The sequence below is a fragment of the Typha angustifolia genome, chromosome 7, assembly GCF_048772165.1.
Source record: "Typha angustifolia cultivar Huaian chromosome 7, ASM4877216v1, whole genome shotgun sequence".
Taxonomy (NCBI): Eukaryota; Viridiplantae; Streptophyta; class Magnoliopsida; order Poales; family Typhaceae; genus Typha; species Typha angustifolia.
Window position 1 is genome coordinate 11,758,293 of NC_133245.1, and position 16,804 is coordinate 11,775,096.

The following is a 16,804-nucleotide window of genomic DNA, read 5'->3' on the forward strand; positions in this document are numbered from 1 at the left end:
ATTAAATTTACTCACTGTATCATTTTCTTCAAATTTAATAATTCTAATTATCTTGAACATATAGGTACAAGATATATATTTACTCAAACAATGGATTATTAATAGTAATTTATATTTTCTCTATTAAGTTTAGAGAAATTATTAACGATTTCACAATTAGTTTGAACCACTAAGGGCGAATTAATACATTACTAAAACATCTCACATGAGACAAAGTATCAATTATCATCTCCTCATAAACAAATTATACCTTGAAGTGGCTAAGGGGAGATCCTGTGATTCCATTGCTAAAGTAGTGCACCATATAGTCCTTCACTAGAAATTCTCTATATAGTGGAGGACTTTCGTCAGATAATAACTCTTTGACGGGGCCATAAAGCTTCTGTTCATCTGAACTTGGAATAAGAAACATAGCCACAGAAATTCTAGGTCCATTTGGGAGGGCCAAAACCCGATGGTCAACGCTCTTGAATTTGTCATTGCTCACGAGCTGCAAATGAATCATTAAGACTATGATCATGATGCAGTTTGCTGTAATGAAGTACTTCAGGAATATTTAAATGAGTTAATTTACAAAAGCTCTGCTCTATTTTATTCAAAATGTGGGAAGGTAAAGAGCCATTATGCTCAATAATGAGCATTACTTCTGCTACACAGAAACTAGATGTCTTTCACAACTTCAAAAACTAGTTACCTACATAGTACATAGTGGCAGAGCTAGGAATTTTTGCTTGGTTAGAGAACAGTGAATTCTATATTTTATATTCCATTAGTTTCATCAATAATTTTAAACTGGAAAAATTTCTATTAAAATACATTTTAACCGTCTAAGGTTTACCTCCTTATAGTTTTATTTGTATCAGTTTACCCCTCACTGTGTAGATTAAAATGCAAGTGTGAAATTATTATTTTTTCTTTATATTTGATTAAATTATATATCAAATTAAAAAATATTTATTAGCTATAAGTTGTAAAAAATTATATAAATTTTCTCAAGGCATCTAAAATGATATATTGAATAGATATATATTTTTATTATATATTTATTATTTGAAATTTGATCTATATTATTTAAGATGTATTGGATAGTTTATTTAATTCTCTACGGTTTACTCTCTAATGTATATTTTTAAATTCGATATTTAATTTGATCAAATATGATTAAAAAAAATAAAAAAATTAATCTGCATATAGCAAATGAAACTATAACAGTAAAATGAATTTACATTGCAGTATGTATAATATCCTGATAGTCATGGATAGAAACATTAGTTAATGAAACTGAGAGAGGGATGAGAACCTGAAAGAGATCGCCAATATTTACCACCAAAGCTTCATGAAGAGGGGAAACATCCACCCAACAGCCCTGGTAAAGGACTTGGAGGCCACCGAGCTCGTCTTGGAGAAGAATGGTGAGGAAAGCTGGGTCCGTATGCTTGGTTGTGCCAAGAGTTAGCTTTGGCTCAGGGCATGGAGGGTAGTAGTGGGCGAGCAAGGTCTGGTTCTTGCCACAATTCATGCCTCTTAGGTAGTCCGGCCTTAACCCAAGAGCCTCTGATAGCAATTCACACACTGTTTCTCCAACTTTAAAAACATGTTTCCTGTACTCCATAGTTGCCTCTCTACAATACGGTTATTATGAATAAATATAATTAAGCATAAGACCCTCTTAGATGAAGTTAATATATATATATATATATATATATATACACACCATTTCTTCTTATTGTGGCGAGGGAGGGTGTGTGTCAGAAAGCTATAGGTCAATTATTATATTATTATTCCATGAGCCCCGGCCGATTTGGCCAAAGGCCGATCTGCTTTATTAGTTGGACAAAAAAAATATTAAGTAGGAATCCAAGGTATTTAAGGTTTCTCATTTTGGATGGGAGCAAATAATATAGTTATTAGTTAATGTGGACCACATCTAGTTATAGATTTTTTTTTTCTTGAAAACATAGATGGAGGGCAATTGCCGTCCTTCGTCCTCTCCTGGATCCGCCCGTCGTTGGGTCCTTTGTCGAACTTTTAATTAGCTTAATGAGTCATAACCTATTAAATTAGCTTAACTTTAGGCTTTAGCCCATTTTGAAAGATTTACTTGGGATAGTTACCATGTTGTATAGCCTTTTAATTATCTAAGATTTAAGCAGTCTAAGCAGTTTAAAGCGACTTGTTTTGTTTGAGGCTAAGCTTCAAACTCCATTACTTAATTTTACTTTTTTTAGTTTTAATTATTTTAAGAGTAAACTTAATTAAATACAAATAAAATAAAATAAATATTTAGTTCCCTAAACGGAAAGCAAACAATAAAAAAATCAGGAAACAAAGAAGTGAAGCAATTAATGTCCAAATTCTGATGTCCTTCGTTACAGTAGTTATAGAAATTGGACTTGATAAGATGAGCAAAGATAAGGGAAAGTAAGATCGGGTTAAAACTATTTATTTACCTGAGGACCATCGGTATATCATCTGGATCAAGCGATCCGTCGAAGATGAAGCCAACCGTATCCCTCCAGTTTGCAGCTTTGGATTGGTAGAGATCGAAGTTACTGGAATACCTCACCTTCTTTTGAGGATCACGGGTATAAATCTTTGCCTTCTCTTCCGCGCCTTGCTCATGGAAACTCCGAGTTGCTTCTATCATCTCATCCAGAACAGCGGTCGGTATTCCATGGCCGACCAACTGGAAGAACCCCCACGAAGCCGAGGCCTCGCGGATCTCCGCGACCACCGCCTCGCGGCGAAGGCCATCGTGGACGATGTCTTTGAGGTCGATGATTGGAATTTTGATGCTAGAAGGGTTGTCGCCATGATCCGAGGATTTTGGTAGGTCTTCGTGTGAGTGGAGAAAGATTCTTGGTATGTTGGTGATGCCGGAGTCGACGAGGCCTTTGACGCCGGCTTTGGTGTCGTCGAATTGCTTTACTTCTTGCTTTCGATCATATCCGGCGGCTACTGCTTCTGGCATCTCGAATCCAACTCAATAGTAAGGCAGTTGACTTCAAATGGGGAATTCCTTGGAACAACTCAGGAGTTGGTATTTATTAGTTCCTACCGCAGTAGTTGGTTCTCATCACCTCGTGAGTGGATATAAAAATTCGGCAAATACTTCATTACCCTCTAAGAATTTTAATTCTAAACTGACCTCTACAATAATAGCCTATTTTTCTAACCCCTATTAATTTTAACGCCGGAAGAAAAATAGCCTATTAGTCCTTTGGGAAGATTATGTGTAATAATCTGCCCCGAAAAAAAAAAAAAATTTAGGCACGACATGCTCATGCCCATGCTAGCTGCATGAGCAGCTTGCGTGGTGAGGCGCCACGTGCCCACAGCCGCTGCCGCAGCCAATCGACTGCGAACAGCTAGCCGCGGCGGGCCTCGGCGCCGCCGATCTTTCCCCTCCACCGCCTCTCTTTCTCCTTCTATCTCTCTCTCTCTCGCTCTCTTTCTCGGTCTCTCTCTCACTCACTCTCTTCTCTCTCTCAAACTTTCTTTCTCCCTCTCTCTAACTACTACCGCCACCGCCCCGCCAGCCTGCCAGCCGACACTACCTCCCCTGGAACTGTCGCCGCCACCGATGAGGTCTCTCACTTCCCCTCTTTCCTTTTCTCTCCCTCTAACTTTCTTGCTTTGGGCTCGGGCTCATTGGAGCTGAGCCACAGGTGAGAGGCCGGTAGCTGGCTAGCCACCAACTGCTGATGCCCTCCCCTCCTCCCTTCTTCTCTTCTTCTTCTTCTTCTTCTTCTTCTTTCTTTTTCTTTTTCCTTTTTTCTTCTTCTTCCTCGGCTTCTTCTCCTTCTCTTTCTACATAGTGTTGGGCTCGGCCCAGCACTGATGACAGTGATTTATTATTTATTTATGTTATATTATTTTTATTTATGTTATTTATTTAGGTATTTCCTTCTTAATTAATGCAAATAGATTATTTAGATATTAAATATTTTAATAATATTATATATTCTTCAATATGATTATTATTAATTATAATTTGTATAATTAATGATTAATTAGGTATAAGTATAGGTAATACTTATATTTATTATTTATATCTCTATTAGATTAATATATAGATTTGTAAATTATAATTATCAAATTTATATACTAATATTCTTATTAGATACATTTTAAGTAATTCTAATAATTTATTATACATTATTATTTTGTAAGAAATAAAATACTAGGCTTATGTATCTATTTATTATTTTATAAAGTAATGACTACATAGTCCCTAATTAATCAAGATATAATTATAATTAGGTTTTTATCTATATTTATATTTTTATTGTTATTTATAATTAAAAATCTAGCTAGTTATAAAGATAAGTAGAAATTCTAAAACTTACTAAATCATCATATATTACATAAACGGATTTTAATTAGATAAACGGCTAACTTCATGCTACATAAATATTTTCAAATCCCGAACCTCTTATGTGAGGCTCCGTGGACCCTATTAAGACGAGTTGTCACTCGATTACCGGATGTGAGGGATACGTGAGAGGTGTCTTCTAATCAGATGTGAGTAGTCTTATCCCCTAGATGCCTTTCTCAAATTAAGTCATATTATATATTATGTACATGCATGTTTTGGCCTCCAATATGATTATATGACTTTATCTAGAGATGATTACAGTCGAGCATATTTTATCATGAATGTAATTCGGTTGATCTTGGATACGAGTATGATGATGATATATATAGATGATTAGATATGACTATACTATTATAATTTTATGTCCAGTTGATCTATATCATGAGTATGCATGTTGTGATAGATTAGCATGGGTATGCATGTGTCGACTACATGATTGGAGATTACATTGCATTTTTTTTCTCTTGATTCCTATTTCACCTAAATTTCTGTTATACATTGACTTATTATCGTACTGGATATATGCATATAATTTGTCATTTAGAAGGAAAGCATAAAATGTGATTGATATGATAGTTGATAGAAAGCGTGAGGATACCCGATTGGGCTCGAGGGTTAGGACGCGCTTGCTAGATGATTGATCGCTCGACATATGACATTCACGAGGGTATATGTGGCGAGTTATCCCCACGAGATTTCTATTAGCTAAAAAGGTGCCCGGTCTAGATGGATATTGATATCCTTAGCAAGGTATGGTTATATTTGAGATACTCCATACAGATGACAGAGTATGCTCTGAGCCTTCGGGCATGATGCTGAGACTGAGTACCGGGTTTTGACTATACATAGTGGTCTAGTATGATGATGACATATAGAGCTGACATTGATGAGTAAGATGTTGATAAATGCATATGATTTCATTATCACCTGATTACCTGATTATCGAGTGGTCAATATATATCATATATGGTTGTATTCGATATCATAGCATCATCATAGTTGGCATTCATCATCTGTCATATTTGAGAGAGAGTTATGATGATAGTATGACATGGAGATTTGTTTATTTATTATCTAGGATTATATAATTTATCAGTTATGACATGTTATCTACTTTTTATTTATATATTATTGAGGATACATTAATATATTCATTCATAACATAATACTCTTTTGGATTTATATTATCCGGTACATGATTTACACTCTGCTTGGCATCACTAATTCGGGATAAGGTCTATTTACTGAGCCTTTTGCTCATGGCTCTTTTTATTTCTTTTCTAACCCCCTTAGATATGTGATACGTGATAGTGACTTGAGATATCTTGAGGAGATATGTTAGAGTGAGGATAAGGTGAGCTATAGGCGTGAGATGGTATAGAAGATAGTTTAACCAGATATTGAGTTGTACAATTATTTAATATTTATAGTTTATTGTATCAGATGGTGATTTGTATAATACATGTCAGATTATAGTGTACTCGTGTAGTTGTTTAGTTGTATCTTCATGGTTTATTATGGTTTGTATGGGTTCTACTAGATTATGTAGTGGTCTAGTGTATATTATTATGGACTTGGATATTCATATGTTAACAAGTTTATTTGGTTGATAGTATGATTTATTTGGTGTTTGATGATGTCATGATTGTATGTGCATAGGAGTATATCTGTGCGTGACGGGCCGTGTCCGTCTAGTGAGTTCTCCAACCAAAGATAGGCTACACAACGATTCTTTCAAGATCTGAATGCATTATAAGAATCAGTCCGCGCGACCGTGGGAAACTATTGGTTAAATATTCTCCGATAGTCATAAAATTAATAAACTAAGTAGATTAGATCCGTAACTTCCAAATCTACAATTTCGTATTTAAGTCGTTCACAGATTCGAACTACAATTGGGACGAAAATATGGAATAACGTGGGTGATAGTGGTGGTGACAGGTGGAGTGGATGTTAGGGTTATGAATGAATATAGAGATGAAGGTGGATTGTGGATGTGATTTAGGGATACAGACGAAGGGAACAAATGCTTGAGATCCCAAAGAAGAAGGGGGCTCGATAGTTGAGGGAGATTAGAAGTTAGGAGAAGCCTTGCCAATGATAGAGGTGGAAAGAGGGTGAAGAGGGAGGAGGGAGATTAGGGTAGATAGATGATAGAGAGGCAAGAAATTAATGTTCCAATAGCATATTGAATTAGGCTGCCATCCACATATATATAGAGGCTAGCCAACAAGTTCTAAAGCAATAAGTAACCCTAATTTCTAGAGGATTCCCATCGATTGCGTTCGAACGCACGCGATCGCCTTCGAACGCACAATAGACGTTATCTATATGTGCGAGCACAATGCAGGCGTTCGAACGCGGGCGTTCGAACTCGCCCGACCGTGTTCGGATCCACAATATGCGTTCTCTGTATTTGCGAACCTGATGCAGGCGTTCGCAAGGGCGTTCGAACGCGACCCCTCCTGCGTTCGAATGCGACCTACAATTTAGGTGGTATCAGAGCCTAGGTTTAAGGATGATCTGGCAAACCATCAAGTACACTAGTTGTCGATTTGGTTTAGGGTTATGCTAGTAGTCGATCTCGATGAGTTTGATATTAATTGGTCGAGATAGAAATCTAGTGTGATGTTGAGATTATTAAGTTTTGATACTTGATGATATTGATAGAAATAATTTGTGATATTGGTATATTGATAATTTATCTGAGCGACTAATAAATAGGAAGATATATTACTAAATCATGCATTGATGTTATCGATGTCGAGGTGTTATAGTCTGTGGAGCATAATATTTGAGATGTCGACATGTTCATATGATGTAATAAAATGTAGAAATTCTTAAACATGTGGAGATATTTATTTATGCAGAAGAGTTATTAGCAGTAGATTTGAGATTATTCTAAACAGATATAGCATATTTTTGGATTTTTGATCTTTTATGGATACATTTGAGATTAGGAGATTGATGAAAGAAAAGGTATATGTGGAGAGAGACTTTTTTAATTTCTTTATGAGAGTCATAATTATTGATTGTGGATGGATGAGTAAGATTTGTGATGATTTAGTATAGTGGAAAAGATATTAAGTGATGTAATATAGATGATTGTAGATTGTATATGGAAAAGAATTTTTGGGATGACTAGTATGATAAATTGTATTTGCAAGATACTTGTATTAGTAAGTATAAAATTTTGATTGTACCGACAAGATGGATGATTTAATAGGGATATGTTTGTCCAATAGTATTACTAGAGGATTTACGTCTTATTTAAATCTTTAAGTTGATGATTACCAAATAGAGTAATGAGCATAGGAAATATGATATGGATATAGCTATTGAATTATGAATTATTTCAGTAGTAGAGACTTAATGTATATATTTCTCGATGGCATGATAGTAGGTTTAGTTTAGAAGTTACTGATTGTGTGAATTTGATTAGATGGAAAGAATGATAATGAAATGAATTATATATGGTGATGATAGTTGCTAATGTTGATAGTCTCATGATATATCTTGTATGATAGTGAAAATATATTTTGATTATTAGTTTAGTTTTGGGCATTGATTTAGAGGATAAGAATATTATAGCATGAAGATCGTGTATTTTGGGTGATGAATTTTAATTACAAGTATACAAACTTATTTTATCATGATTATTAGGTGATATTAATGATGTTATAGAAGGATTTTGATGATGTTATAAGACTAAATTGTGAAGTATATGTAGTGGACTTTGTATAGAGGATATGATAAAATATTAAGTTGAGACTCTTGAAGAAATATGAGGTTTAAATGATTTAATTAGGAATGAGATATGTTATTTTTTTAATCATAGATGTTAAATTGGGATATTATGTACTTTGACATGTTAGTTGTTTCGATGATACTAATTGGAGAGATAACTTGATAGAATTATTTATACAGCCGATAAACTTAATCATTTGTTATGACTGATAGATAATTTGGAAGTTGAACTAATTGCTTCATAGGACAGATCATATTCAGTATATCGATAGATGTTTATTATACTGCTAGAAGATAACCAGATAATGATGTATAGAAAAGTGATTATATAACACCCACAACCCTAAACACGTGCATGGCACGAGCCCACATAGCACGTTCATGGTACCTGACTATTTTGTTAGTTACTAACAATCAAATAAACATGTATCAACATCATAAATTTATCCACAACATCTAAACTAAGAATAACATAAGTCTAACTGTCAACAGTACACGGATAACCCTACTTGGGCCCCACACAGGCCACAACACATCATCAAGAGCTTCTCACCACAACATATACACAACGGTGGTATATACATAATTATACAAGTACAAAGTCACCTACTAGAATATAAGACAAGGATAAAGACACACTTTAGAGGATGTCCACTAATATATCAAATAAGATAACTCATCTAGCGCATAACACTAACTACACACTACTCTTCACCCACTAGCAAGATCTCTAAGGGAGTATTCTGCTCCACTCGTTCACCTAGGTTTTTGGAAAGGAGAAAACAAAGAGAGTCATGAGCTAAAGACTTAGTGAATAAACCTTACCCCGCATAAGTGAAGCCAAATAAAGAATAAATCATGTACTGGATAATATGAATTAGAAAGAGCATCATGTTATGAATTGGAGTATGAATATAACCTCAATAATATATAATTGAAATGTAGATAATATGTCATAACTGATAAAAACATATAATCCTCGACAATAAGTAAATAAATCTCCACGTCATAGTATCATCATAACTCTCTCTCAAATATGACGCATGATGCATGCCGTCTATAACCATGCTATGATATCAAATATAACAATATATGATGTAAATTGACCATTTGATAATCAAGTATTTAGATAAGAATAAAATCATATGCAGTTCTATACATCACGATCATCACCGACATTTTGGTATAATATCATCATACTAGACCACTGTGCACAGTCAACACCCAGTACCCGATCTCAATATCCTGCCCGTAGGCTCAAAGCATACCCTACCATACACTAAGGGTATCTCAGTCACCATCATACCCTGCCATACGCTAAGGGTATATTAAAATCCATTTAGATCGGGTACCCCCACCAATTAATAGAGATCACGTGAGGGTAACTCACCACACGCATGAGCGAACGGTAGGTGTTGTCTGTGCGCACAGACTCAACTGACCTCGGATATGGGCCACGTGATATCGCATATCAGTGACCATAATCATCATTCCAGGCACCCCTAACCCTGGCGCCTACTCGGATACCCTCATGCTTTTTTTTATCAACTTTCCTAGCAATGAGATTTATGCATTTCCTTCTATATGATAGATCATGTGTAAATATCCAGTACTATAACAAGTCATGAATATTAGAAATTTAGGTGGTAAGAAAGTCAAGAGGAAAATAATACAATGCAGTCTCCAACCACATAACTAACACATGTATATCACCGCTAGTCTATCACATGCATACTCATGCTAGAGATCACCATGACACAAAGTCATAACAGTATAATCATCTCCAATCATCTGTATATATCACCAATGTATTAATATCCCAAATCAGCCTAATCAAATACATAATAAAATATGCTCGACTGAAATCATCTCTAGATAAAGTCATAAAATCATGTTGGAAGCCAAAACATGCATGTACATAATATATAATATATCCTAATTTGAGAAAAGCGTCTAGGGGATAAGACTACTTACATCTGATCAGAAGACGCAACTCATGTATCCGTCACATCCGGCAACCGAGCGACAACTTGTCCTAATAGGGTCCACGGGGTCTCAAATAAGGGGTTCGGGATCTTAAAATATTTAAGTAGCATGAAGTTAGCCATTCAACTAATTAAAATCGTTCATGTAATATATGATGATTTATTAGGCTTTATAATTTCTACTTATCTTTATAACTAGTTAGATTTTTAATTATAAATAAAAATATAAATATAGATAAAAACCTAATTATAATTAAATTATATCTTGATTAATTAGGGACTATGTACTCATTACTTTATAAAATAATAAATAAATAAATACGTAAGCATAGTATTTTATTTGTTACAAAATAATAATGTATAATAAACTATTAAAATTACTTAAAATGTATCTTATTCTACAAATTTGATAATTATAATTTACAAATCTATATATTAATCTAATAGAGATATAAATAAATAAATATAAGTATTACCTATAATTATACCTAATTAATCATTAATTATACTAATTATAATTAATAATAAACATATTACTGAATATATATTGTTATTAAAATAATTAATGTCTAAATAATCTATTTGCATTAATTAAGAAGGAAAAGTCTAAATAAATAACATCAATAAAATAAATAAATAAATAATTAATTAATTAAGATGCTACCATCAGTGCTGGGCTTGGCCTAGCACTGCCTGCTATAGTGCTAGGATGAGCCCAGCACTTTGCAGAAAGAGAAGCAGAAGAAGCCGAAGAAAAAGAAGAAAAAGAAAGAAGAAAGAAGAAGAAGAAGAAGAAGAAGTAGAAGAAGAAAAAGAGGAGAGGAGAAGAAGGGAGAGGATGGAGGGGGTTGCGGACCCAGGCTGGCGGAAAGGGCACCAGTTGCTGCTGGCCAGCCAGCGACCGACGGCTTGGCTCCGACGAGCCTGAGCTCGGGTATTAGCGTGCGCGCAAGAGAGAGAGAGAGAGAAAGAGAGAGAGAGAGAGAGAGGGGGGGGGAGGTGGCGGCAGCAGCGGTAGGCCGGCGGAGTGGCGATGGTACTAGATAGAGAGAGAGAAAGAGAGAAAAGTAGGAGAGAGACCGAAAGAGAGAAAGAGAGAGAGAGAAATAAAAGGCAGAGAGGCGATGGGGAGGAAGGCCGTGGCGACAGCGGCGGCGGGCCCACCGTGCTAGCTGGCCTGGCCAGGTTGGCCGAGCCAGCGCTTGGGGCGTGTGGCGTCCTCCCCATTTGCCACTACTTGGCACGAGGCTGTCGTGCCATGTAGTGAATTTTTTTTTTCAAATTGGGTTATTACAGATTATACTAGCATTTGTGTAACCGTTGGCTTTCATGTTCGATTATTACTAGAGGTTATTAAGCGAGGCTTTTAGAATCATTAGATTGATCTTAATAATTGTAAAGATTTACATGTTTACATTTGAGTCTTAAAATAAAGATTCGTGATTGGGAGATAATGATTTCATGATTGGTTCCTTATAGTTTGTGAAAAATTGATCTTTATTTGAATTGCAAAGTTAAGGTTGTGAGTTAATCTATAGTAAAATGGAAGATATACTAGTAAGGTTGTAATTTATATTTTTGGATGTCTTCTGATCTATATGAATCAATTAGTGTCAGTTATTTTATTAGCAGATCATGTATAGCATTACCAATTCGGTAGATTAATCTTAGTAGCTTTAGTTCATGATTTTGTGGATTTGTCTAAGATATGTTTATGTATTCTTAAAGATCAAGTATTATGGATTAGTAAATATTTGTATGGCAATGGATTAATATTATGAATTGAATATTATATTTGTCGAGATATTGAAGAGATTATTGGATTACTTAGTAGAACTTAGTGGATAGTCTTTGGATCTGAATATCGATATCATTAAATGATATTTTGGTGGATATACTAGTAGTGATAGTAATTAAATAGATAATGATCAAACTGGAATTATGTGAATCGAGGAATGAATAGTTTGGATACAGAAATAATTGATAGAAAGATCATTATAAAGTTTATCATGTATGTTTCTTGAGATAGTTTGAATTTAACCTTTCAGATATTGCAGATTAAGAAGAAAGATAATGTGGAGAATCAGAAGGGTGTATAAATTCGTTTGAGGTTGCATTACGATTAACATTGATATGTTAGATTTGATGAACTGTATGTTATTTTGAAGAATTTATTATGAATACAAGCTGATATTGTAGTCTTATACGAATAGGTGTGATCTCTTATATTAATTTATTTCGTAATTTCTATAATGGTTTAAGTATATGAGCAGTGCACTTTAAATAAGAGAGTTTGTGCTATCGCCTAAATTTTATGAGGATATCGGATGATGCTGAGTATGTTTAGATTAATGACATTATTTGTCTAGAAAGATAAGCATGAATTAAGTATTTCAGATGTTCTGAAATAACTTGTATTTATCGTTCTACCTAGTATTAGTGATAGTATTGAGGGATAATCAATTGAGCATGTTTGGGATCGAAGTATATATTTAGTAGATTGGAGATAATTTACTTAAATAGGTTGTATTGTATTATCATAGGTGATTATGGCATTATGTTGTTATATTGTTGCAGTTAGCAAAAAAGAGTGATAGATTTGGATAGCTTGAGACATTTTGGAGTAGGATGTGATTCAATTAATAGGTGACAACACTTTTTATATTGTAGTATGAATGTACTCTTTCTTGCAGACCAGTGGTATTATTGATGTCTATAAACACAGTATGATTACCTAACTGACCTAGATCAAGAAATTTTATCCTTGTAAGGGAGTTACTTGTGGTTGTGTAATGTTAGGAGTTAATAAGTAAGTTAGTCAATGAAATATTAATATGATGATGATGTAAGTTAGTCAATGAAATTTTATTATGCATGTAATTAGGCTGATCTTGGATACGAGTATGATGATGATATATAGAGATGATTAGAAATGACTAAACTATTATAATTTTATGTCCAGTTGATCTGTAGCATGAGTATGTATGTTGTGATAGATTAGCATAGGTATGCATGTGTCGACTACATGATTAGAGATTACATTGCATTATTTTTCTCTTAATTCATATTCCACCTAAATTCCTATTATGCATTGACTTGTTATCATACTAGATATATGCATATGATCTGTCATTTAGAAGGAAAACATAAAATATCAAACACATATGTTGTTTTATCCTCCCCCCTTTTCTACTTCTCTCTCTTTTCCTCCTTCCCTCATCACACAAACCCCTTCCTTTTTTTTCTATTGCTGCGTTAGAGTGCCACTAGAGCTTAACACCCCCTTAATCTGCATTATGGATGAGTCCTCTATTTCCCTCTTTATTTAATTTCATTTTAATAGCATATTGAGTCTCTCTCTCTCTCTCTCTCTCTCTCTCTCTCTCTCTCTCTCTCTCTCTCTCTCTCAGAGCTGCTGGCTAATCAACGACCTTGTCGATGTCATGCCGGTTCGAGGAGCTTCACCTGGTGAAGCTGTCTTGTTTGTTGCCCATCCTGAACTCTCCTCGCCTTTGTGGGAGGTCACAAGAAGTGGTCTTTCCCGCTAATTTTTGAGATAAATCCGACTATCACCATCTCAGTCTCCTTCTCTTGTTTGGTCAAAAGTATTCATCTTGCAAAAGGAACCTTCCAAGGTTTTTCTTTGGTCCTCTTATGGTTGAGTTTGCTGAACGAGCCATCTCTATGGCTACCGTGGAGATGGGACCGACCGCCGCTAGCCATCTCGGCCAATCATTCTCCACTTAGTGTGAACTATACTAGTTGAGGGGAGGGCTTTTGTCTCGTCAACTTGGACGACCGGAAGACTCCTTCTCCGCCACTATTGAGCTCTTTTCCATTGAGAAAGGTTCCATGCTCTATCTTTAACTGGATTATTACCTCGTGTTCCTTCCTCAGCTTGTGGGTGCTAGTGAGCATGCTGACCTCAGCTGCCAATGACATTGTTCACTCGCAGCCATCTCCTTCTTGTCTCTTGGTTGGTCTTCCATCGAGAGAGAGGAGGGAGGGTGAGGTGGGCTGCACTAGGTGCACCCTAGCACAACTTGGACTTCAATGGCTTACAATTGAGGTTCTTAAACTACGATAATGAACTATTGGCCATGCTATTTGTTTTGGTGAATGTAAATAATTCTATCACTAGATGACTTTTTTTCTCGATGTGTGTTGCTTGATATGAGGTTTGTTGATATTTATGATTATGGCTATGCCTGAGCCTATGGTAGAGAAGTTGAAGTTTTAAAATTATGCATATCATACTTATTGTTACTAATGCATATGAGCTATAGTTATAGATGTGATAAGTATGCGGTAAGGGTGCATTATTATGATTATGGTTAGCATTTGTATATGGTATTACATAATTCTTTATATTATTTTTAGATTGTAAATGTGCATACTTGGTGGATTTATGCTCACTGACTTTTAGTAGAAATATTTTCAAAATAGTAGATAATTATGAGTTCATGGAGAAGCTAGTGTGGATTACTTTAAATTAATTAATTAATTTTATTATTATAAACTAAGTTAAATGGATTGACGCTCTTGCACAGTATTTTTATCTATTATGGTTTGTGATATTTTGATATTTATTTATTTTTGGCGTTGCTTGGGTTATTTGTAAAATAAAAGAGTGGAAAGCAACAAGCAACTGAAAGTTAAGACACTCAATGTAACGCTCTCATTTGGCACAGGCACGTGCACGCTCACATGGCACGCGTGACACACGCGACAGGACGGGCGGGTCCTGTCACGTACAGGTACACTCCTGTGCACATACAATCATTCCATCATCAAATAAATCATACTATCAACCAAATAAACTTGTTAACATATGAATATCCAAGTCCACAATAATATATACTAAGCAATACATAATATGGCAGGACCCACACAGGCCACGACAAACTATCAAGATACAACTAAACAACTGATATACGAGTACACTATAATCTGATATGTATTATACAAATCACTGTCTGATACAATAAACTATAAATATTAAATAATGGTACAACTCAATATCTAATTAAACTATCTTTTATATCATCTCACATCTATAGCTTACCTTGTCCTCACTCTAAAATATCTCCTCAAGATATCTCAAGTTGCTATCACATACCACATATTTGAGAGGGGTTAGAAAAGAAATAAAGAGAGTCATAAACAAAAGGCTCAGTGAATAGACCTTACCTCGAATTAGTGATGCCAAATAGAGAGTAAATTATGTACTAGATAATATAAATCCGAAAGAGCATTATGTCATGAATAAATATATGAATGTATCATCAATAATACATAAATGAAAAATAGATAACATGTCATAACTAATAAATTATATAATCCTCGACAATAAATAAAAAATCTCCATGTCATACTATCATCATAACTCTCTCTCAAATATTAGATATGATGCATGCTGACCATGACGATGCTATGATATCAAATGCAACCATATATGATATATATTGACCACTCGATAATCAGGTAATCAGGTGATAATAAAATCATATGCATTTCTCAACATCTTAGTCATAAATGTTATCTCTATGTGTCATCATCATACTAGACCATTATGCACAGTCAACACCCGGTACCCGGTCTCAACATCATGCCCGAAGGCTTAGAGCATACTCTGTCATCCACAAGGAGTATCTCAAATATAACCATACCCTGTCATTCTCTAAGGGTATCAACATCCATCCAGATTGGGCACCCTCCTAGCTGATAGAAATTTCGTGAGGATAACTCGCCACATATGCCCTAGCGAACGGCATGTGTGCGAATGTCTACTGTGCACAATACTAATTGTTAGGTTTTTATTTGTTGGCAATTGTGTACAAAATATTCTAAGTGTATTTTTTACATGTATATGAGCTTTACACAAGTCTAGAATATCTCTGGTCTGAAGAATTGCAAGGTTATTGGAGAAAAGCTGTTGAGTTCACACCGCGTTCACAAACGCGTTCGAACGCGGTGCGTTCACAAACGAGTTCGAACGTGAAATCTGCATTCACACAGACAAAGAGCCGCGTTCACAAACGCGTTCGAATGCGGGCACTGCGTTCACACAGACAGAGAGCCGCGTTCACAAACGCGTTCGAACGCAACCTGAAGAATTCAAGCTGTCGCGTTCGAACGCACCAACAAAGTTTAAAAATATTGGACTTTCATGAGAACGGATAAGATTCAGATTTGGCTCTATCTTGAAGATCATGAGTACGGATAAGACTCGGAGTTGACTCTATCTTGAAGTTCATGAGTACGGATAAGACTCGGATTTGTCTCTACCTTGAAGATCATATATAAGGATTGTGAAACCCTATCTGAAGGTGAGTTGAAGAAATATTATTGAAGGAGACTTCTTGAGGCTACATCGATTCTTCAACTAACAATGTTCCACTCATCTACAAGAATTTAATCTTTCGTCTTAAGGGTGATCTAGACGAAAGATCAATCTCGAGGGCTACTGAGATTGGACTTCAATCACAAGAAGTAGTGAATCGTGGGTTCTAGCGATCAAGACTGAGAGAAACAAAGTCGTTTGGATCGACGGGGTGTTTTGTGAGTCAGTCTTGTAACTGCTACTATTATAGTGATTGGTTTTGATCCGAGTTTGGATCCGTGGTTTTTTTCCCGTTTTGGGTTTTTCCACGTTAAAATCTTGGCATTCATCTCTGCTTTCGTTCTTAATATT

General features: G+C 35.2%; 1 protein-coding gene across 1 annotated transcript; it reads right to left on the reverse strand.

Annotated features, from left to right (window-relative positions):
- Nucleotides 1-91: 91 nt before the first annotated feature.
- LOC140762183 (1-aminocyclopropane-1-carboxylate oxidase homolog 1-like) lies at nucleotides 92-3,041 on the reverse strand. The gene is made up of 3 exons (XM_073099814.1): nucleotides 2,451-3,041; nucleotides 1,301-1,622; nucleotides 92-490 (listed from the first exon to the last, which is right to left on the reverse strand). Exons 1-3 carry the CDS (start codon nucleotides 2,969-2,971, stop codon nucleotides 245-247), a joined length of 1,089 nt encoding a protein of 362 aa, XP_072955915.1. The 5' UTR covers nucleotides 2,972-3,041; the 3' UTR covers nucleotides 92-244.
- Nucleotides 3,042-16,804: the final 13,763 nt, after the last annotated feature.